Here is a 22341-nt window from a genome sequence, read left to right as displayed (position 1 = left end):
TGAAGAAAGCACACATGAAACTGGATATGGAACAGGATAAGGCAACAGTTTTTGGAAAGACGGTGGACTTACAATTTACACAGTCGGGACACTATTGTATTCCATTACTGAAAAATAATATTTCAAGTAGAGTGGTTAAGGATGTGTTAATGGCAGTTGAAAACGGGACTTACGCTGATAAAAAGCTTGTGGTATTAAAACTGCATAGGCAATTTGTACATTCGTCTCCTCGGAGGCTGAAAATGTTATTAAAGGATGCAGGAGTGTGTTTTGAGGTTCCCGGTTTTAGGTGACCTTTGGCACTTGAAATTCATAGTTTATAGTGACGCGTCCTATACAAATCAAGCACAGGAGGTATTATAATTTTCCTCTTGGGGAACAATGGTAAATGTTGTCCTCTTGTGTGGGAAACAAAGAAAATAAGGAAGGTGCTGCTGAGACGTTAAGCTTTGTAGAGGCGGTGGATATGGCCTTTTATATATCTCAGATATTGACAGAAATTTAACTTTTGGATATTGTTAATGAAGGGCGCCTGTTTCTGTGATTTTTTTTCAAAATTTTTTTTTACAAATTGAAGTTTTCACCTAATTATTTTTTTCTCCAAGGAAGGGGAGACTGTTAAGTAATGGGTTAAGAGTTAAGTAATGCATTAAGAGACATTGCAATTAGTTGTCTTATTTAGTTTAAGTATCCAATGATTGACACTGATATGTAAAAGGATTTCAGGTGGCCCTTGGGTCAGGTGGTGTGTTGTTAAGAGTTTTGTGCAGAGGCTGTGGAAGTGAAATAAATGGTGTTTGGTGAAAAGGAACAGGACTATTGACTCTTCATACAACGGTAACTAAAACGTATAACAACAGAGGTGGTGGTTGCACTGGACGCGGACAAGGCATTTGATCGAGTAGAGTGGGGGTATTTGATTGCGGTTCTTGAGAGGTTTGCGATCGGGCCGAGATTCATGGAGTGGGTACGGCTATTATATAAGGAACCAAGGGCGAGTGTCCGCACAAATAATATGAGTTTGGGGTAGTTTGCTCCGCACCGGGGGACCATAGGCATAGGTGTCCTATGTCTCCTCTGTTATTTGCATTAGCGATTGAGCCTTTGGCCATCCCGCTGAGGAGCTCGGGGTTGTGGAAGTGAATAGTGTGTGTGGGGGGGGGGGGGGGGGGGGGGGGGGGGGGGGGGACATAGGGTGCCTCTGTACACGGGTGACTATTGCTGTATGTATCAGAGCCGAGTGCGTCGATGGGGGGTATATTGGAACTTTTCCGGTCCTTTTCGGGGTATAAATTAAACCTGGGACAAAGTGAATACTTTGTGGTGCCCCGGCCGGGGTTGGGGGCAGGGGTGGGAGGGCTGCCATTCCGCAGGGTGGTAACCGACTTTAGGTATTTGGGGTTCAGGTGGTGCCGGACTGGAAGGGCTCCGTAGGTATGATCTTGGTAGTTTGGTGGGAGGGTGAAAACGGATTTGGCGAGGTGGAATAATCTCCCTCTGTCACTGGCAGGTCGGGTGCAGGCGACTAAAATGAATGTGCTGCCGCGATTTTTGTTTTCATTTCAGTGCCTGCCGATCTTTTTGCTGAAGGCGTTTTTCAAGGATAAGTTGATCACCTCGTTTATTTGGGGCGGGAAGGTATCCAGGGTTAGGAAGATAACACATGCACGGACTCAAAAACGGAGGTGCGGGGGCCCATATCTGCAGCTAAAGCCGCGTGAATTACACTGGGTCCCTGCTAGCCCCCTGCAGGGCATTGAATTGGCTGATCTTTTTTGCAGGAATCTCCAGAATAAAACTGCAGTGTTTTTATGCCGGCATGGGGACATAGTCTCATTTTGGAAGAATCCAGCCCCATAGGTTTGAGCCAGGAAAGTTGGATGGGAGGTTTCGGAGATGGGAGAAGGGGAGTCAGGGTATTCAAAGACCTGTTACTGAGAGGTCGTTTTGTGAGGCTTGAGGAGTTTGGGGAGAAATATGGACAGGGGCAGGGGGAAGTGTTTAGATATCTGCAGCTCTGGGACTTCACTAGGAAGGAGGTTCAGAGCTTCCCAATAGCGCCGGCCCCCTCGTTGTTAGAAGAGGTACTGATGGTAGGAGGAACACAGAATGGGGGGGGCGGTGTCAGCTGTCTATGGGATGATTCTGGGGGAGGATGGGGTATCCTTGGAGGGGATTAAAGCCAAGTGGGAGCAAGAGTTGGGGGCTGTTATGGAGGACGGTCTGTAGTGTGAGGTGCTCCGGAGGATGAATACCTCAACCTCATATGCGAGGTTGGGGCTGATACAGCTGAAGGTCGTGTACAGGGCGCACCTCGCGAGGGCGACTATGAGCCGACTCTTTGAGGGGGTGGAGAATGTACGTGAGCATTATGGGAGGAGCCCCGCAAATCATGTTCATATGTTTTGGTCGTGCACGAAGCTGGAGAAGTATTGGAGGAAGGTTTTCAAGGCCATCTCGGGGGTATTGCATGTGAGTTTGGAGCCAGGGCCACTAGCAGCCATTTTTGGGATGTTGGACCGACCAGTGCTGCAGGCGGGTGCAGAGACAGATGTTTTACCCTTTGCCTCGCTGATTGCCCGGAGGCGGGTCCTGCTGGAGTGGAGGTCAGCATCTCCATCCTGTGTCTCAGCTTGGTGGGGGGGATTCTACTGGAATTTTTAATTCTCAAGAAGGTGAAGTTTGAGCTGAGGGCGAGGATGGAAGGGTTCTACAATTCATGGGGACTGTATATTTGATTTGATTGATTGTCACATGTACCGAAGTACAGTGAAAAGTATTTTTCTGCAGCCGAGGTATATCATGCATTTTCTAGAACTGGTTGCCATGGAGCATTAGGGGGTGGGGGGTTATTGATGGCGTAGAGCACATTGTTTTCAGGATGACTGTTAACTTTCTTTTGTTCTTTACTTGGAATGGACGGGTGATGTTTGGGTTTGTATATTGACGAGGATGCTGTTTGAGGAATTGGTACTGTATTTGTTATTGTTGGTTTTCTCTTGTATATCTAATGAAAATATGGAAAATGAGGAGAATAAAAAGATTTTTTTTTAAATTACTGTAAATCTAATGGTTGTAACACAAAATAAAAACCATCGTGCCAGCTGCTAATTTCAAGTTCTGATAACAGCTGCTAAACCAAATGAGTGAACTGGAATTGGCATTGTCACAAGCTACATCTAATCTTAAAGATCTTTAGAAGAGAGAAAGCTGGCCGTTTTAGCCAAAGATCATAGTCCTTGTCAAGAAACACTGACCAAAGATGTGCAGGTTAGGTGGATTGGCCATGCTAAATTGCCCTTAGTGTCCAAAATGGTTGGGTTTGGTGGGGTTACTGGGCTATGAGGATAGGGTGGAGGTGTGGGCTTGGGTAGGGTGCTCTTTCCAAGGGCTGGTGCAGACACGATGGGCCAAACGGCATCCTTCTGCACTGTAAATTTGTGATTCTATAAAAGGATATAATATAACCGTTTTAGGAACTGATTCAAATTCTCTTTGTGCACAGGATGTTTAATTGTCTTTCTGCGTCTATGTATTATTTTTCCTAAATAAATTAGGTTAAGTGGTTTTAACCAGGATGCATTGCTCTGGATCACAGTTTGAAATTGTACCTGAAAACCTTGGAGGGCATCCTAGATATTCTCAGTTTAGTTGTAACTGGTGCCTTGGCCCTTTAAGGGGTGATTGATGGATAGGGTCACGTGACCTGGAAAAACAATCAGGGACCAGAGTGGGGATTTATCCCAGCAAGGGCAGGCTTTTGCTTCAGATCAATTCTGGATGTTGACTGGCAGCCATGAAGCTGCAAGATAGTGGGCTGGATTCTCCGTTTGGGTGGCTCACAGGGTTGGATTCTCTGCCGGCGGGGTGCTCCATTTTACCAGCAGCCAGGGGGTTTCCCGATGGCGTGGGGCTGCCCCATAGTGGGAAACCCCATTGACGTGTTGGCGTAATGGAGCATCCCGCTGGCGGGATGAAACAGAAAGAGAATCCAGCCCACATTCTCCCGCTGGAGGTGAATCGTTTCCAGTTTGCACTGGTGCTAGGAGTGCCACCCAGAAGTGATTCCGTCTCTCTTGTCAGATTTATGCATCGTGATGAGCGCAAGGGATTCTGTTCCGAATGCCACTATCGGGTGGCCATTTTGATCAGGTGGCCCAATAGCGTGGTCTGGCTGCTGGCTCCCCTCCACCCCGTAATGCAAATCTTGCTCCCCCTCACTGACAAGTAGGGGCATCCTGCCCCCATCACAGGAATGGCTAAGACACCCACCACGCCTCCCCCAATATCACGCGTGCATGACCATGACCTGGCGCCTCCCCATCAGAGACCCCTACCATATCCACCCATCATTGACCTTCATCAGACCCCCAAACCAGATTCCCATCAGAGACACCCCCCACCAGAGATTCCCATATGAGACTTTCATATCAGCGATCCTCCACCATAGTCCCCCTACCAGAGTCCTCCCCCATAACAGAACCCCCCCCCCAATATCAGACAACCCTTATCAGAGAGCCCACCCCATATCAGAGACACCACCCCATCCATCCATCTCTGACTGAAAGTTAAAGAGCAGAAACAGTGAAAAATCACTTCTTTTGCACTTATCTGTCCCTTACACCTGCTGCCTCTGAAATATGTATCGAAAGCAGCAGCTGTTAGAAAGTCATAACACATCACAGGGCTTTAAACCCCCTCAGATCCTTTGATCTGCAAGGCTTCTATTCATTTTCAAGAGAAATAGCTTTTAGTAGGCTGTAATAGCTTCCAGACAGCCTATCTATCTGGATTGTTTATTTAATTTCCCTCTCGCATGAATGCATCTCAAGTACCCTGCTGTGAGCAATGTTTCTAAGCATCTAGGAGCTAAATGCTTTCACTTTTTCTCAGCAGAAAACACTTAACTTTTGATGTGGCCAGGAGTTGTCAATCATAGCTAGATGTATATAAATGCTACCATGAGAGGGGGGTCGGGTGGGATTCTCTGATGTGGGGTCTGGTGGGATCCTCTGATGTGGGGTCTGGTGGGGGGTCTGATGGGAGTCCCGTGGCGGTTTCTGATGGGGGGAGGTCTGGTGGAGGTCTCTGATGGGGGTTTCTGGTGGGGGCTTTGGTGGGGATGGTCTGGTAGGGAGGTCTGGGGGATCTGAAGGGGGGATCTGGTGGGATTCTCTGATGCGGGGTTATGGTGGGGGTCTCTGATGGGGGACCCAGTGGGGGTCCGGTGGAAGTCTCTGATGGGGAGGTGTGATGGGGTTGGGGGTGAGGTGGGCAGGATTTGCGTAGTGGGGTGAATGGGGGCCCTCTGATGAGACACTTGGGGACATCTACCTTAAATACTTTCCCCTTGACTCACCACAAAGTCCACTGCATCATGGCCACGCTGGAATTTACTTGCACCAATCCATGCCCGTGTGAATCCCGGCCCAGGGGACCAGAACATAACGGAGGCGTGGAGAATCCAGTCTCCAGCCTGTTAATAGAATGAAAATGGGTTTAAATGACGCATTTGCATCCTCACGCTGGCGTGAGGCACAATCCTCGATGCCACCACCAGTGGGGGCTGGAGCATCCAAATGGCGCTGGTCCTATTTTTCCCGGACAGGAGATTCTCTGCCGCATCGGGAACTCCGCTATTGGCGGCGGAGAATCCCCCCAGTATGTTGTAAATAAACGTTAGTTATTTCATTCCTAGCTGATGAGCCAAAGCTATTACAGTATACCTAAGCAGGGCAGTGAATATTCACAAGTCTCAGTTCAAAAGAGCCTCGGTCTGTGATGGATCTGTACTTTGTTAATATATTTATGTGTCGCCGCACTATATATTAATCAACAGAACTCGAGACTGAGCTTCTTGGGTGAAGGCAAGTATAGCTTTATTTGTGTCAGTTTTAAAGTCTACTGATCAAGTCAAATTTTAATGCGAATACAGAATCTAGAAAGTTATTTGTCCAAAGCAAATACAGATGGTTGAGTTGAATTCAAAATACTAATTCAGTTTGTGGTAATTTCTTCAGATCAAAATGCACAATACAAAAATGAAACAAAAGAAAATAGCTGTTTGCAAAGCAAAGTAAGAATAGGGTAGGTTAAAGATGAATTCAGAGCAAAGTGGGAGGAAGAGTTGGGAAAGGATATGGAGGAGGGGTTCTGGTGTGAGGTGCTCCAGAGGGTGAGCGCCTCCACCTCGTTTACAAGGTTGGGGCTGATACAGCTGAAGGTGGTGTATAGAGCGCACTTTACAAGGGAGAGGATGAGCCGGCTCTTTGAGGGGGTCGAAGATGTCTGTGAGCATTGCGGGGGAGGCCCCGCAAACCACATTCATATAGTTTTTTTCTGTCCAAAGCTGGAGGATTGCGGGTACATAGAACATAGAACATTACAGTGCAGTACAGGCCCTTCGGCCCTCGATGTTGCGCCGACCTGTGAAACCACTCTAAAGCCCATCTACACTATTCCCTTATTGTCCATATGTCTATCCAGTGACCATTTGAATGTCCTTAGTGTTGGCGAGTCCACTACTGTTGCAGGCAGGTCATTCCACACCCTTACTACTCTCTGAATAAAGAACCTATCTCTGACATCTGTCTTATATCTATCTCCCCCAATTTAAAGCTATGTCCCCTTGTGCTAGACATCACCACCTGAGGAAAAAGGCTCTCACTGTCCACCCTATCCAATCCTCTGATCATCTTGTATGCCTCAATTAAGTCACCTCTTAACCTTCTTCTCTCTAACGAAAACAGCCTCAAGTCCCTCAGCCTTTACTCATAAGATCTTCCCTCCATACCAAGCAACATTCTGGTAAATTCCCTCTGCACCCTTTCCAATGCTTCCACATCCTTCCTATAATGCGGCGACCAGAATTGCACGCAATACTCCAAATGCGGCCGCACCACTCCAAATGCGGCCGCACCAGAGTTTTGTATAGCTGCAACATGACCTCATGGCTCCTAAACTCAATCCCTCTACCAATAAAAGCTAACACACCGTACGCCTTCTTAACAACCCTCTCAACCTGGGTGGCAACTTTCAGGGATCTATGTACATGGACACCGAGATCTCTCTGCTCATCCACACTGCCAAGAATCTTACCATTAGCCCAGTACTCTGTCTTCCTGTTATTCCTTCCAAAATGAATCAGCTCACACTTTTCTGCATTAAACTCCATTTGCCACCTCTCAGCCCAGCGCTGCAGCTTATCTATGTCCCTCTGTAACTTGTAACATCCTTCCGTACTGTCCACAACTCCACCGACTTTAGTGTCATCTGCAAATTTACTCACCCATCCTTCTACGCACTTCTCCAGGTCATTTATAAAAATGACAAACTGCAGTGGCCCCAAAACAGATCCTTGTGGTACACCACTAGTAACTGGACTCCATTCTGAACATTTCCCATCAACCACCACCCTTTGTCTTCTTCCAGCTAGCCAATTTCTGATCCAAACTGCTAAATCACCCTGAATCCCATGCCTCTGTATTTTCTGCAGTAGCCTACCGTGGGGAACCTTATCAAACGCTTTACTGAAATCCATATACACCACATCAACTGCTTTACCCTCATCCACCTGTTTGGTCACCTTCGCAAAGAACTCTATAAGGTTTGTGAGGCACGACCTACCCTTCACAAAGCCGTGTTGACTATCTCTAATCAAATTATTCCTTTCCAGATGATTATACATCCTATCTCTTATAAACCTTTCCAAGATTTTTCCCACAACAGAAGTAAGGCTCACTGGTCTATAGTTACCGGGGTTATCTCTGCTCCCCTTCTTGAACAAGGGGACAACATTTGCTATCCTCCAGTCTTCTGGCACTATTCCTGTTGACAAAGATGACTTAAAGATCAAGGCCAAGGCTCAGCAATCTCCATCCTAGCTTCCCAGAGAATCCTAGGATAAATCCCATCCAGCCCAGGTGACTTATCTATTTTCACACTTTCCAGAATTGCTAACACCTCTTCCTTATGAACCTCAAGCCCTTCTAGTCTAGTAGCCTGAATCTCAGTATTCTCCTCGACAACGCTGTCTTTTTCCTGTGTGAATACTGACGAAAAATATTCATTTAGCACCTCTCCTATCTCCTCGGACTCCAAGCACAACTTCCCACTACTGTCCTTGACTGGCCCTAATCTTGCCCTAATCATTCTTTTATTCCTGACATATCTATAGAAAGCTTTCGGGTTATCCTTGATCCTACCTGCCAAAGACTTCTCATGTCCCCTCCTGGCTCTTCTTAGCTCTCTCTTTAGGTCCTTCTTAGCTAACTTGTAACTCTCGAGCGCCCTGACTGAACCTTCATGTCTCATCTTTACAGAAGTCGCCTTCTTCCTCTTGACAAGTGTTTCGACTGCTTTAGTAAACCACGGTTCCCTCACTCGACCACTTCCTCCCTGCCTGACAGGTATATACTTATCAAGGACACACAGTAGCTGTTCCTTGAACAAGCTCCACATTTCCATTGTGCCCATCCCCTGCAGTTTTCCTCTCCATCCGATGTATCTTAAGTCTTGCCTCATCGCATCATAATTGCCTTTCCCCCAGATATAACTCTTGCCCTGCGGTATATACCTATCCCTTTCCATCACTAAAGTAAACATAATCGAATTATGGTCACTATCACCAAAGTGCTCACCTACCTCCAAATCTAACACCTGTCCTGGTTCATTGCCCAGTACCAAATCCAATATGGCCTCGCCTCTCGTTGGCCTATCTACATACTGTGTCAGGAAACCCTACTGCACACATTGTACTCGAACTATAGCGTTTCCAGTCAATATTTGGAAAGTTAAAGTCCCCCATAACAACTACCCTGTTGCTTTCGCTCCTATCCAGAATCATCTTTGCAATCCTCTCCTCTACATCTCTGGAACTTTTCGGAGGCCTAAAGCAAACCCCTAACAGGGTGACCTCTCCTTTCCTGTTTTTAACCTCAGCCCATACTACCTCAGTAGATGAGTCCTCATCAAACGTCCTTTCTGCCACCGTAATACTGTCCTTGACTAACAATGCCACCCCTCCGCCTCTTTTACCACCTTCCCTGAGCTTACTGAAATATCTAAATCCCGGCACCTGCAACAACCATTCCTGTCCCTGCTCTATCCATGACTCCGAAATGGCCACAACATCGAAGTCCCAGGTACCAACCCATGCCGCAGGTTCACCCACCTTATTCCGGATGCTCCTGGCATTGAGGAAGACACACTTTAAACCACCTTCCTACCTGCCGGTACACTCCTACAACTTTGAAACCCTACTCATGACCTCACTACTCTCAACCTCCTGTATATTGGAGCTACAATTCAGGTTCCCAAGCCCCTGCTGAACTAGTTTAAACCCTCCCGAAGAGCATTCGCAAATTTCCCTCCCAGAATATTGGTACCCCTCCGGTCCAGGTGTAGACCATCCTGTTTGTAGAGGTCCCACCGACCCCAGAATGAGCCCCAATTATCCAGAAATCTGAAACCCTCCCTCCTGCACCATCCCTGTAGCCACGTGTTCAACTTCTCTCTCTCCCTATTCCTCGTCTCGCTATCACGTGGCACGGGTAACAACCCAGAGATAATAACTCTGTTTGTCCTAGATCTAAGTTTCCACCCTAGCTTCCTGAATTCCTGCCTTACATCCCCATCCCTTTTCCTACCTATGTCGTTGGTACCTATGTGGACCACGACTTGGGGCTAAACCCCTCCCCCTTAAGGATCCCCAAAACACGATCCGAGACATCACGCACCCTGGCACCTGGGAGGCAACACACCAACCGCGAGTCTCTCTCGTTCCCACAGAATCTCCTATCTATCCCCCTAACTATGGAGTCTCCAATGACTAATGCTCTACTCCTCTCCCCCCTTCCCTTCTGAGCAACAGGGACAGACTCTGTGCCAGAGACCTGTACCCCATGGCTTAACCCTGGTAAGTCATCCCCCCCAACAGTATCCAAAGCGGTATACTTGTTACTAAGGGGAACGGTCACAGGGGATCCCTGTACTGACTGCTTCCTCCCAGCCCCTCTCACCGTCACCCATCTATCTTTATTCTTCGGAGTAACTACATCCCTGAAGCTTCTATCTATGACCAACTCTGCCTCCCGAATGATTCGAAGTTCATCCAACTCCAGCTCCAGTTCCCTAACGCGGTTTCTGAGGAGCTGGAGATGGGTGCACTTCCCACAGATGAAATCAGCAGGGACACTGACGGCATCCCTCACCTCAAACATTCTGCAGGAGGAACATTGCACTACCTTCCCTTTCATCCCCTCTAGCTAAAAAAAAGAAAAAGAAAGAAAGAGCTTACCTGTTATTCACTCCCCTTCTCAGCAAGCACTCACTCAGCAACCTCTGTGCCCCGCACGATAACACCTGAGGGAAAATAAAATAAAAACTACTTACCAGTCACCAGCCAATCCCTTACCTGCAGGCTGTGACGTCACGGTTCAACTTTCCACTTCTACCTGCCCTCGAGCCTTCCTCTTGATCCTTACAGCGCTGTTTTTTTTTTGGTTAGAGGAGGGGGTAGGGAGGGAAACACTGAAGAAGTGTTTCGGGTTTAAGTGTCACTTGACAACAGCTTCTCCACAAACCGCCTCCAAGTTAGGGTGAGCACACGGATGTATGCAAATTTCCCCTGCAACGGCCAATCAGCAGCTCCGCTCTACTGCCCTCTGCTGGATGCTTGTCTTCACTTGAACAGCTAGGGTCCCTTGTTCAGGTACGCCTCCAAGTTAGGGTGAGCACACGGACGTATGCAAATTTCCCCTGCAACGGCCAATCAGCAGCTCCGCTCTACTGCCCTCTGCTGGATGTATTGAGGGTAATCTCTAAAGTGGTGCACACGAAACTGGACCCGGGCACTCGGGGGGCCATATTCGGGGTGTCGGACCAGCCTGGGTTGGAAACGGGTACGGAGGCAGATGTCGTAGACTTCGCCTTGTTGATCACCCGAAGGCGGATCCTATTAGGATGGAGGGGTTCTGTGCCCTCGCGAGGCAGGGGGACCTGCTGGAATTCTTAACGCTTGAAAAGGTCAAATTTAAACTGAGGGGAAGGATGGAGGGGTTCTACAATTCATGGCCGTTATTCATTATGCACTTTCGAGAATTGGATCACATGGAACATTAGGGGGGTTTGGGGGCTGGGAGGGTTGGGGAGAGGGGGACTGTATGTGTTAATGGTGACTATGGGTGATTCCTGATTCCTTTTTGTCATTTGTTAACATGCAGGCCAATGTCTGAAGTTTGGTGGGAGGATGGGATCGTTGTTATTTATATGGCGATTGACATTACATTTGTTACTGATTATTGTTTATTGTTGGATGTAAATTTGGGAGAAAATGTGAAAAAGGAGGAGAATAAAAAAATATTTTAAAAAACAAGATGAATTCAGAGAGAGAGAGAGCAAAAAAGGATCTCTCTCGGTCTCATAAGGAAATCATAATCTTTTGAGGTTCTGTCCCCTTTCTGACTGTGATTGGGTTAAAACAATTATAATTGATCTAATTCGACAAAATGTCTGTCTATCAAGTTTTAAGAGATAATGTGGCATGGGAGAATTTCTATATGTTTCCATAATGTGGTGTGATCGAACCACCTGTTTCCCACCATGTTTTCCAGAACTGGGATGTTTGCCCAGTAATGATAACAATGAGTCTATTCTTCAACATGGATAGTCAGTTTTCAGACTGACTTCCTTATCTGATCTTTTCCCATGCTCGCAGCATTCTCTGCTGTCATGGCTAATATATGATTTTTAATAATATAATGTTACTAAATAATTTTTTCCCTTAAACTTTTATTACCTATATGAAAGGTAGGTTTCTATCAGTCTGTTACAAGTTGGTATCCAGAAAGAAGCATCATGCAAATGTTGAGAGCAATCTGAACCACAACAAGCATCAGGAAAATGCTGTTTCTGTTCTCCCCATGGCACAGGTAGCAATGGTAGATAATGGACGAGTGCAAAGTGAGGATCTTACAAGAGAAGGTGTGCAAAAAGCAGATCCAAGGGGCAAGTGTACTTGGGTTTACATCATTAATTACTTCACTAATAATTATAGCATTGAAGGGTGCAACGTTTTTTTAAAAATGCTGTTGTGTTAACCATTTCAAGGAAATTCAAGGCCCAATAAAATGTTGCATTCAATGGCGTTTCAACTGAGTTTAAAACAATTAGCTGCAAATCCTACTTACGCTCTTGTTCAACCCACCATAGGATTTTTCAGCGACCAACAGCAAATCAATCCTCCTCTCTGTTCCTTATATCCAAATTGCCCGTAACCCACTGCTAGTAGGTCCTGTATACCAACACAACAAAATAATTTATGCTCATCATAATATATATCTATTATGAAGCTATCCTAAACAATTGTTATAAGTAGTTATTGAACAGGATACTTTAACACTTACCTAACCAGTGGCTATTTAGTAGAAGTTGAGTTCACTCACCTAAAGTTTAATAAAGCATCAGCCAAAATAAAAACTCACCATCATTTCATGGTGTGGATATCGTGGAGTCCACTAGTGTGTGCAAGATGGTGGGCAGCCATGAAAAATCGGGCAGGAGACTGCGTATCAGACGTCTGATGGTGAGATTATGTCAGGAGCGGGGAAATTATAAAATGGGAAATGCACCTATAAGCAGTGGGAAATTAACTGATTTGCTTAATTGCTCACTTTTCTATATTTTAAGGTGTGGAGATGCTAAATAGCTACGCAACCCCCGAGGTGTTTGAAACAAACCTGTTGGACTTTAATCTGGTGTTGTAAGACTTCTCACTATATTTTAAAGGCAATTTTACATGATTTAATCCAGCCTCCCCAATTTAGCAATCACCAGTGAAAGCTGATGGATTACATGTGGCTTCCTCGACTCCCGTGTTGAGTGGCCTTTGGACTTCCAGGAGACTGAGTTACAGGGCTCCGGATTGATCTTGGAAACATTGGGCTGGATTCTCCGAGCCTCTGCGCCAGAATTGCGTTTGGCGCGGTGGCAGAGAATGGCCGTTTATCCGGAAATCGCTGAAGCGATTCTCCAGGGTGTCTCTCGCCCGCGATCTACATGGCGTGGGTAGGGGGCCATTGACAGAGCCCCCCTCCACCCGCAATTCTCCACACAAAACTGACCGAGTTCCCGACGGCGTGATTCTAATAATAATCGCTTGTTCTCACAAGTAGGTTACAATGAAGTTACTGTGAACCACATATCAGCCGTTGGGAACCTCGGGTGGCGGCTGCGGACTCAGTCCGCGGTAGCCCTGGTGGGGGGCAGGGGGGGGGGAATTCGATCAGCAGGTGGGGGTCCTCATGGATGACCATGGGGAGCGATCGGGCAGCACAGACCCGCGGGCGCGCGTGATCTCGGGAGGGCCTACATTTTTGATGACGCTCCGTGGTGCGAGTCTGCCATGTCGACTCCCGACCAGGAGTGCGGGGCCCTGTATCCGCAGCCAGAGCTGCGAGAAACTTAAGGAAAGTCCAGAGTGAACCACTAGTATTTTTACGCTGGCGTGGGACATGGCCCCATTTTTGGAGAATCCAGGCCATTTTCTCTGTAAAAAACAGCTGAGTTGACACTCTTGAGGGGTGAAGTCTCAGACAGGAAATTCAAAATCCAGAACTACTGGGTCCAAAATTTAAGGGAACAGCACACAACTAAGGGGCAGAGGGGTCAGATCTTAAAGTGATATCATACATCTAAGCCCCTTAGGGGAGGATACTTCGGAAGCTGCCTGCAAGAAATGGGAGAGGCAGTAGCTGCAAGGGTATCACCCTGTCCTTCCTCACCCTCAAGTACTGGAGGAGAAATGCTGACTGAACTGACATTTCAGCTCTCAGTTGAACCCGTTGATGTCACTGATCTTGTGTGAAGGTGGAGGAATCTTCTCCCAGGACTTAGGAATGTATGTTTGTGCTGGACGAACAAAAAAATCAGATGCTGGAGATTTAAGCTGCAAAGCTTACTTAAAAGCCTGCAAGTCAATTTCTAGCTCTAAATATGGACCAAGGCCAACAGGTCATGCAGGCTTCCTGACGTAAGGTGCAGCCTCCCATCATATGATCCACTGGCAAGCCTGCATTACCTGCATTTATGAGCTTGCCGCCTTGTAATTGGGTTCAGCCAACCCCCACTGACCCACACTCTCAAGGTTTGCAGACACACACACAATGATATACAGACAAGCAGCTAATGGACACAGAGAACAGGACATGACCAATAAGCAGGCAGGACACTCAGGGGTGGGATCTGACTATAAAAGACACGAGGCACTCACACTCCGCCTCTTTCCATTGATGAACATCTAGAGAGTCAGTCAAGGGTGTTGTTACAATCTCACACCTCCACCACGTGGCTAAGAGCTAGTCTGGTTCAGTCAGACAGAGTAACCACACTTAAGTTGGAAAGAGTGTCGAACTCACAGAGAACTGTGCCATCTGTGCGATTAGATCAATAAACCTGAATGAACTAACTTCAAGGTCTGGAGTATCTTTCTGATCTAAGATGCATCCAGTTGCAGCCAGTGTTAGACCAGTGCACCTAACACGACATGATACCAGGAAACTACTAATTTAACGTGGCTTACCTCAGTCCGTTCCGTGATGACCAGAAAATGTATCCCGGCACCATGGAGAAGATTCAGGCTCCTCACCAGCTCAGAACCTCCGGCAATGTCAGTGCCAACTGGCGGATATTCAAGCAAAAGTTTCTGCTGTACATCGAAGCCTCAGATCTCGAGGGTGCGTCTGATGCAAGAAAGATTGCGCTTCTCCTCTCAACAGCGGGTGATCAAGCCGTCAAACTCTTCAACACGTTTAACTTCACCAAAGGCCAGGACAAGACAAAGTTTCAGACCATCCTGGACAAGTTCGATAGTCACTGTGTAGTGGACACCAATGAAATCTCCGAGCGCTACATATTCAAACAACGTCTTCAAGGTAAAGATGAATCTTTCAATGCCTTCTTAACTAGCCTCCGCCTGCTAGCGCTGTCCTGCAACTTTGGTGATATTGCTGACTCCATGATCAGAGACCAAATCGTGTTTGGAGTTCACTCTGATCCTCTGCGAGAGCAGCTCTTAAAAATCAAGCATGTGACCCTGCCAGTCACGATTGAAACATGTACAGTGCATGAACACGCAAAAAATAGGTATTCCCAATACAAATCGGCTGAAAATGAGAAACTTGCCTCCCACAAGGCAGTGAGTGTGCAGGCCATCTCCCGGATGCAGCGCCTCAGCATTGAAGACAGCAGCCATCTCGCATGCTTTTCCCGGAGCCCCCACGCATGCGCGATGCATACAGGATAACGAAGCGGCCAACACCCACACAGCGCAGGTGCAGACGTCTGCCGACCGCACTGTGCATGTGCAACGACGTACACCGCATCACGATGCCAACGTCATGACATGCCCGAACTGTGGCAATGCCCACTTAAAGGGACAGTGACCTGCAAGAGGCAGGCGATGTTTAAACTGCGGGCAGCCTGGACACTATGCAGCCTTGTGCAGGTCTGCACCACCAGTCAGAGGCCAGCGCTCCCAATTCCGACAACGCCACGTCCAGAATGTGCAACAACAATTTCAGGATTCTGATCCTGGCAGTACAACGGATCCAAGGGACGAGTGTCTGGAGTCCGCCTACCGAGTGGACATCATTACGACACGTGAACATGCCACACCTAACTCATCTCGCATTCAGTCCATCGTCGCTGTGGATTCGGAAGATGAATGGCGTGCGGTGATGCAGGTCAACCACTGCTCCATTCAGCTCCACTGCTCCAAGGGCAGCACGGTAGCATTGTGGAAAGCACAATTGCTTCACAGCTCCAGGGTCCCAGGTTCGATTCCGACTTGGGTCACTGTCTGTGCGGAGTCTGCACATCCTCCCAGTGTGTGCGTGGGTTTCCTCCGGGTGCTCCGGTTTCCTCCCACAGTCCAAAGATGTGCAGGTTAGGTGGATTGGCCATGAGAAATTGCCTTTAGTGTCCAAAATTGCCCTTAGTATTGGGTGGGGTTACTGGGTTGTGGGGATAGGGTGGAGGTGTTGACCTTGGGTAGGGTGCTCTTTCCAAGAGCCGGTGCAGACTCGGTGGGCCGACTGGCCTCCTTCTGCACTGGAAATTCACTGAAAAAAAGTTCAAGCTGGACACAGGTGCTTCTGCCAACCTCCTGTCACAGGCAGACTTCAAACGCATCAAGAAGCTCCCAAGGTCCTTCCAGCAGCCTGCCAGCTCCTGAACTATAACGGTAATGCCATCATGCCACTGGGGTCATGCCACCTACTCGTCTCCAACCGGAGTACCCATGCACGGCTAAGGTTTGAAATTGGCAAGCCGGACAGGGCATCCCTACTGGGCGTGCATGCCTGCAAAAAGCTAAATCTGGTGCAGCGGGTTTATTCAACGACATCCTCCAACGTGGACCTTCAAGCTGGCATTGACGACATCCTCGCTCAGTATCCAGATGTGTTTGACGGGATGGGCACTTTGCCATATCGGTACAAGATCCTACTGCGACCTGATGCCAAGCCAGTGGTCCATGCACCACGCCGGGTCCCGGCTCCGCTGAAGGAGCGCCTGAAGGAACAACTCAAGGAGCTGCAGCAGCAGGGGATCATTTCCAGGGTAACCAAACCGACTGACTGGGTCAGCTCGATGGTGGTGGTTAAAAAACCCTCTGGAGACCTGCACATCTGCATTTAACCCAAGGATCTCAACCAGAATATAATGCGTGAACACTACCCCATCCCGAAGCGGGAGGAACTCACCAGTGAGTTGGCACATGCACGGTTTTTCACAAAGTTGGATGCGTCACATGGATTCTGGCAAATCCAGCTGGATGAGTCCAGCAGAAGGCTCTGCACCTTCAACACACCGTTTGGCAGGTACTGCTATAATCGTATGCCATTCGGCATCATCTCGGCATCGGAGATATTTCATTGCATCATGGAGCAGATGATGGAGGGCATCGAAGGGGTTTGTGTGTATTTGGTCGACGTCATCATATGGTCCACGACCCCTGAGGAGCATGTTTCCCATCTCCAGCAGGTATTCCGCCATATCCATGCCAATGGCCTGAAGCTGAACAGGGCCAAATGTTGCTTTGGCATGACGACACTCAAGTTCCTAGGAGACCAGATCTCTCAGCAGGACATGTGCCCCGACACAGACAAGGTCAAGGCCATCGCAGCCATGAAGGTCCCGGAAGACAAGAAGGCGGTATTGCACTTCCTGGGCATGGTCAATTTTCTGGGCAAGTTCACCCCAAACATGGCCTCACACACCACGGCCCTACAAAACCTAGTGAAGAAGTCCACTGCCTTTGAGTGGAAGGCGGCCCATCAGGCAGAGTGGTTGGAGCTGAAAGCCAAGCTCACCACTGCACCCATATTGCCAAATTTTGATCCAGACTGGGAAACGAAAATCTCGACAGATGCGAGCCAGGATGGCATCGGTGCGGTCCTGCTGCAATGCGATGACACTTCATCCTGGGCACCGGTTGCCTACACATCAAGGGCAATGACACCCACCGAACAAAGATATGCACAAATCGAGAAGGAATGCCTGGGCATTCTCACTGGCATTCACAGGTTTCACGACTGTATCTACCGACATTCACAGTCGAGACGGAACACAGGCCCCTGGTCCACATTATCCACAAGAACCTTAATGACATGACGCCTCGGTTGCAGCGCATCCTCCTCAAACTCAGAAGGTACAACTTTGACCTGGTCTACACGCCTGGCAAGGAGCTCGTCATTGCCGATACACTGTCCCGCGCCATCACCGTGCCTAGTGAACCACTGAACGTCATCCGGTAAATTGAGTCACAGGTTGAGTCACAGGTGCAGCTGTGTGCTAGCACCCTCCCGGCATCTGATGAGAAGGTGATTCGTATCCGTGAGGAGACAGCCAAAAAAAACCTCTTGCAACACCGAGCCAATGGGCTGGCAAAAAGGGCAGTGTCCTCAATTTTTCAATGTAAAGGACGACCTGATGGTGGTTGATAGTATCCTCCTCAAACGGGACCGGATTGTAATTCCACACAATCTCCAGAGCTTGGTGCTCCGTCAAATCCATGAGGGCCACCTGGGTATGGAAAAGTGCGGACGCAGAGCCAGGCAGGCTGTCTTCTGGCCCGGGGTCAGCCAGGACATCGCGAACATGGTCCTTAACTGTGCGACCTGTCAACGCTTCCAGCCAGCGCAGAGTAAGGAGACACTTCAGCAGCATGAAATCGAAACCTCTCCGTGGTCCAAGGTTGGCATCGACCTCTTTCATGCAAATGGTCGTGATTACGTGTTAATCATTGATTACTTTTCCAATTACCCTGAAGTCGTGAAGCTCTCAGACTTCACATCTTGGACCGTCATCAAGGCCTGTAAGGAGACATTCTCCAGGCATGGTATCCCACTCACTATCATGAGTGATAATGGCCCGTGCTTCAGCAGCCATGAATGGTCTCTGTTTGCCCAGTCGTATCAGTTCAAACACGTCACTTCCAGTCCACACTATCCGCAGTGAAACAGAAAAGTTGAGAAAGGGGTGCACATAGTGAAGCAGCTCATCTGCAAGGCCGCAGATTCTGCGTCTGACATTCACCTTGCGCTGCTTGCGCACAGGGCGACCCCACTGTCCATTGGCATGTCGCCGGCTCACCTCCTGATGAACAGGGACCTGCGAACGACACTTCCAGCCATACACGTGCCCAACATGGATCACCTCCCGGTGCTGCAGAAGGTGCAGCTCCGAGACCGGCAAAAACAGGGCTATGATGCTCATGCCACCGATTTGCCCGTGTTATCTCCGTCAGACACTATTCGGGTCAAGATCCCTGATGGAGGCTGGTCAGCTCCAGCTGTCGTTGTTCGACAGCTGCCCCCCGCTCGTATGTTGTGCGTCTGGCTGATGGTTCTATTGTGCGACGAAACAGACGGGCACTGCGCAAAGTCGCCTGCCCGCAACCACATTCTTCTCCGTTTCTTTCTGTTGTTTTGCCAACTCCTGATACCTCGACTCACGAGGCCACCACTCAGGCTTCAATCCCGCCCATCAAGGCGCTGTCATCCCCACCACCACTCTCCGGCGGTCGACCAGGATCAGATGCAAGCCACAGAGACTGGACTTATGAACATTTGTTCTGTTTGCTATGTTCTGTGTTCTCGCATGTACATACAGCTGTTTTCACATGTACATATGTTCACATCCACTGCATGTATATATGTTAATAGTGGCCTATTCTTGTAAATACGTTCACATATGTCATCCAAACATTTTTTTAAAAGTGGAGATGTCATGATATGCAGACACACACATAATGATATACAGACAAGCAGTTAATGGACACAGAGAACAGGACATGGCCAATAAGCAGGCAGGACACTCAGGGGTGGGATCTGATTATAAAAGACACGAGGCACTCACACTCCGCCTCTTTCCACTGATGAAGATCTAGAGGGTCAGTCAAGGGTGTTGTTACGATCTCACACCTCCACCACGTGGCTTAGAGCTAGTCTGGTTCAGTCAGACAGAGTAACCACACTTAAGTTGGAAATAGTGTCGAACTCATAGAGAACTGTGCTAACTGTGCTATTAGTTCAATAAACCTGATTGAACTAACTTCAAGGTCTGGAGTATCTTTGTGATCTAAGCTGCATCCAGTTGCAGCCAGTGTTAGACCAGTGCACCTAACACGACACACACCAGGGGCGGGATTCCCCGCCACCCCGCCGGGGGTTGGCGTGAATCCCACCCCTGCCGGTTGCCGAATTCTCCGGTACCGGATATTCGGCGGGGGCGGGAATCGCGCCGCACCGGTCAGCGGGCCCCCACCCCGGCGATCCTCCGGCCCGTGATGAGGCGAAGTCCCACTGCATGGAATGCCTGTCCCGCCGGCGAGGATCAAACCACCTCTCTTCCCGGCGGGACTAGGCGGAGCGGGCGGGCTCCGGGGTCCTGGGAGGGGCGCGGGGCGATCTGGCCCCGGGGGTGCCCCCACAGTGGCCTGGCCCGCGATTGGGGCCCACCGATCCGCGGGCGGGCCTGTGCCATGGGGGCACTCTTTTCCCTCGACCACAGTCTTCACCATGGCCGACGCGGGAGATACACCCCCCCTGCGCATGCGCGGGGATGACGTCAGCAGCCGCTGACGCTCCCGCGCATGCGTGGACTTCCACCGCCTGGCGAAGTCCTTTCGGCCCCGGCTGGCGTGGCCAAAGGCCTTTCCCGCCGGCTGGCGGCGCGCCAACCACTCGCTAGCCCCTCAAGGTGAGGGCTTGGCCCCTAAAGGTTCTCCGCACCTTTGGGGCGGCCCAACGCCGGAGTGGTTCACGCCACTCCATCCCACCGGGACCCCCCCGCCCCGCGGGGTAGGGGAGAATCCCACCCCAGATCCCTGACAATCCAGCCCCATACTTTAACCACCATGTACAATTTATAGAATACCAATACAATCCACTTGTTTTAATATATGGATCGAAATACTTAACAGATCATTTCCCCTTTCATATCAGTTTGATGTATTCTCCTCTTTTATAAAGTGTCTTTTTAGCAGTGCATTCATGCTGTGCTTTTATCTTTCATCACACTTGTGTTAACTTAGCACTTCTTACAACTCTAGATGTTGGAGCTTGTTCTGTCCTATTAATTAATGTATGTTTTCAAAGGGCAAGTCACTTACAATACACAAAAGAAAAAAATACAGAAATGATGAGAAAATAGTCTGCCACTTTTAAGTTTAATGATTGAATTATAATACAGTGGGGTATTAGGAGTGAATGAACTGCAATAGTGTAGAATTCCGATTGCACCACACCTATTTAGCAGGTGTAAAACATGTGCTTAAGGTTTCAATATAACAGGCAGTAATGTGCCCATCTCGTGCTAAAAGTCTGCTGCCTACATACTGGATTGCACTCTGAAACAATTCAAAAGTAGCACGTTATAACAGTTAAATCAGGATCCAATCCAGATTGTAGTATCCTTTTGTGAAATTGGTCTTCCCCAGTTCCTGACACATCATGTAATAAACTCACGCAACAACTTACGGGGCAGCACGGTGGTGCAGTGGATAGCACTGCTGCCTCACGGCGCTGAGGTCCCAGGTTCAATCCCGGCTCTGGGTCACTGTCTGTGTGGAGTTTGCACATTCTCCCCGTGTTTGTGTGGGTTTCACCCCCACAACCCAAACATGTGCAGGGTAGGTGGATTGGCCACGCTGAATTGCCTCTTAATTGGAAAAAATGAATTGGACACTCTAAATTTATTTTTTTTAAACTTACAATGTCAGCAGTCTGAAGCTCGCTAAAGAATTCTAGTTAGTTGCTGTTTTGCTAGGGTATTAGACAATTTCTGTGTTTTGTTTTGTCTATTTCCTGCATTAAAGAAGTTAATTTTGAGCTCTGGGAACAACTTTGTCCTTGTGATTAGCAAATTGTTTATTACAGTCATGGGTGTCATGATATGCAGACATGCACATAATGAGATACAGACAGGCAGCTAATGAACACAGAGAACAGGACATGACCAATCAACAGGCAGAACACTTGGGAGTGGTTTCCCACTAAAAAAAGCACGAGGCACTCACACTCCGCCTCTTTCCACTGGGGACATCTACAGAGTGAGTCAGGGTGTATGTATCACATAACACCTCCAGCACGTGGCTAAGAGCTAGTCTGGTTCAGTCAGACAGGGTAAGCACACTTAGGTTAGCAGAGAGTCGAACTCACAGAGAACTATGCTAACTGTGTGACAGGTTCAATAAATCAGATTGAACTAGCTTCAAGCTCTGGAGTATCTTTCAGTTAAAGCTGCATCCAGTTGCAGCCCGTGTTATCTCAGTGTGCTGAACACGACAATGGGTGGCCTGCTGGGTTGCCTTTGGGACTGGAGGAGATGGGGAAGCAGCAAAAAAGACAGGACTGAGTAGGAATATCTGGGACAACTATGAAAGAGAGGCCACTGGGAAGGATACCACATCCAGGGAAGGGGTTAAGGGAACATTTCTTATACTGCACTTTCAGCAAGGAGCTGTCTATGTTTCACCAAGGAGGCTGTCGCAGCACAATGTTATCTGCTGCAGACAAAAGTGGAGCCCCAAACAAGGATAGCACTGCCTATTCTTGTCAAGGACATTTTAGCCCAAACCATTTACGCCACAGGGTCATTCTTCAACAATATATTAGCTGTGTATTGCCACATCAGAAAAGTGGCCAAATCAAGGTTCCAAAGACTGTACCCTGTGTGTTATCCATCACCAGCTTCTTGGGTCTGTTCCTTGACTGACGACATGAACAGTAAACAAAAATATTGCTAAATAACTCAAGAGATCTGAGTAACAGCTGGTGGAAA

General features: G+C 48.4%; 1 protein-coding gene across 2 annotated transcripts in view; it reads right to left on the bottom strand.

Moving 5' to 3' along the window:
• The window catches only part of dnai4 (dynein axonemal intermediate chain 4), a 401481-nt gene that overhangs the window by 183520 nt on the left and 195620 nt on the right, over positions 1-22341 (bottom strand). For both annotated transcript variants that reach the window (XM_072511088.1, XM_072511087.1), the window contains exon 10: positions 12206-12292. In XM_072511088.1, coding sequence (XP_072367189.1) covers positions 12206-12292 — 87 coding nt within the window. The remainder of the gene's footprint in view (positions 1-12205; positions 12293-22341) is intronic.

This window comes from Scyliorhinus torazame, chromosome 7 (assembly GCF_047496885.1).
Source record: "Scyliorhinus torazame isolate Kashiwa2021f chromosome 7, sScyTor2.1, whole genome shotgun sequence".
NCBI classification, from domain to species: domain Eukaryota; kingdom Metazoa; phylum Chordata; class Chondrichthyes; order Carcharhiniformes; family Scyliorhinidae; genus Scyliorhinus; species Scyliorhinus torazame.
This window is presented reverse-complemented; position numbering and strand designations above follow the sequence as displayed.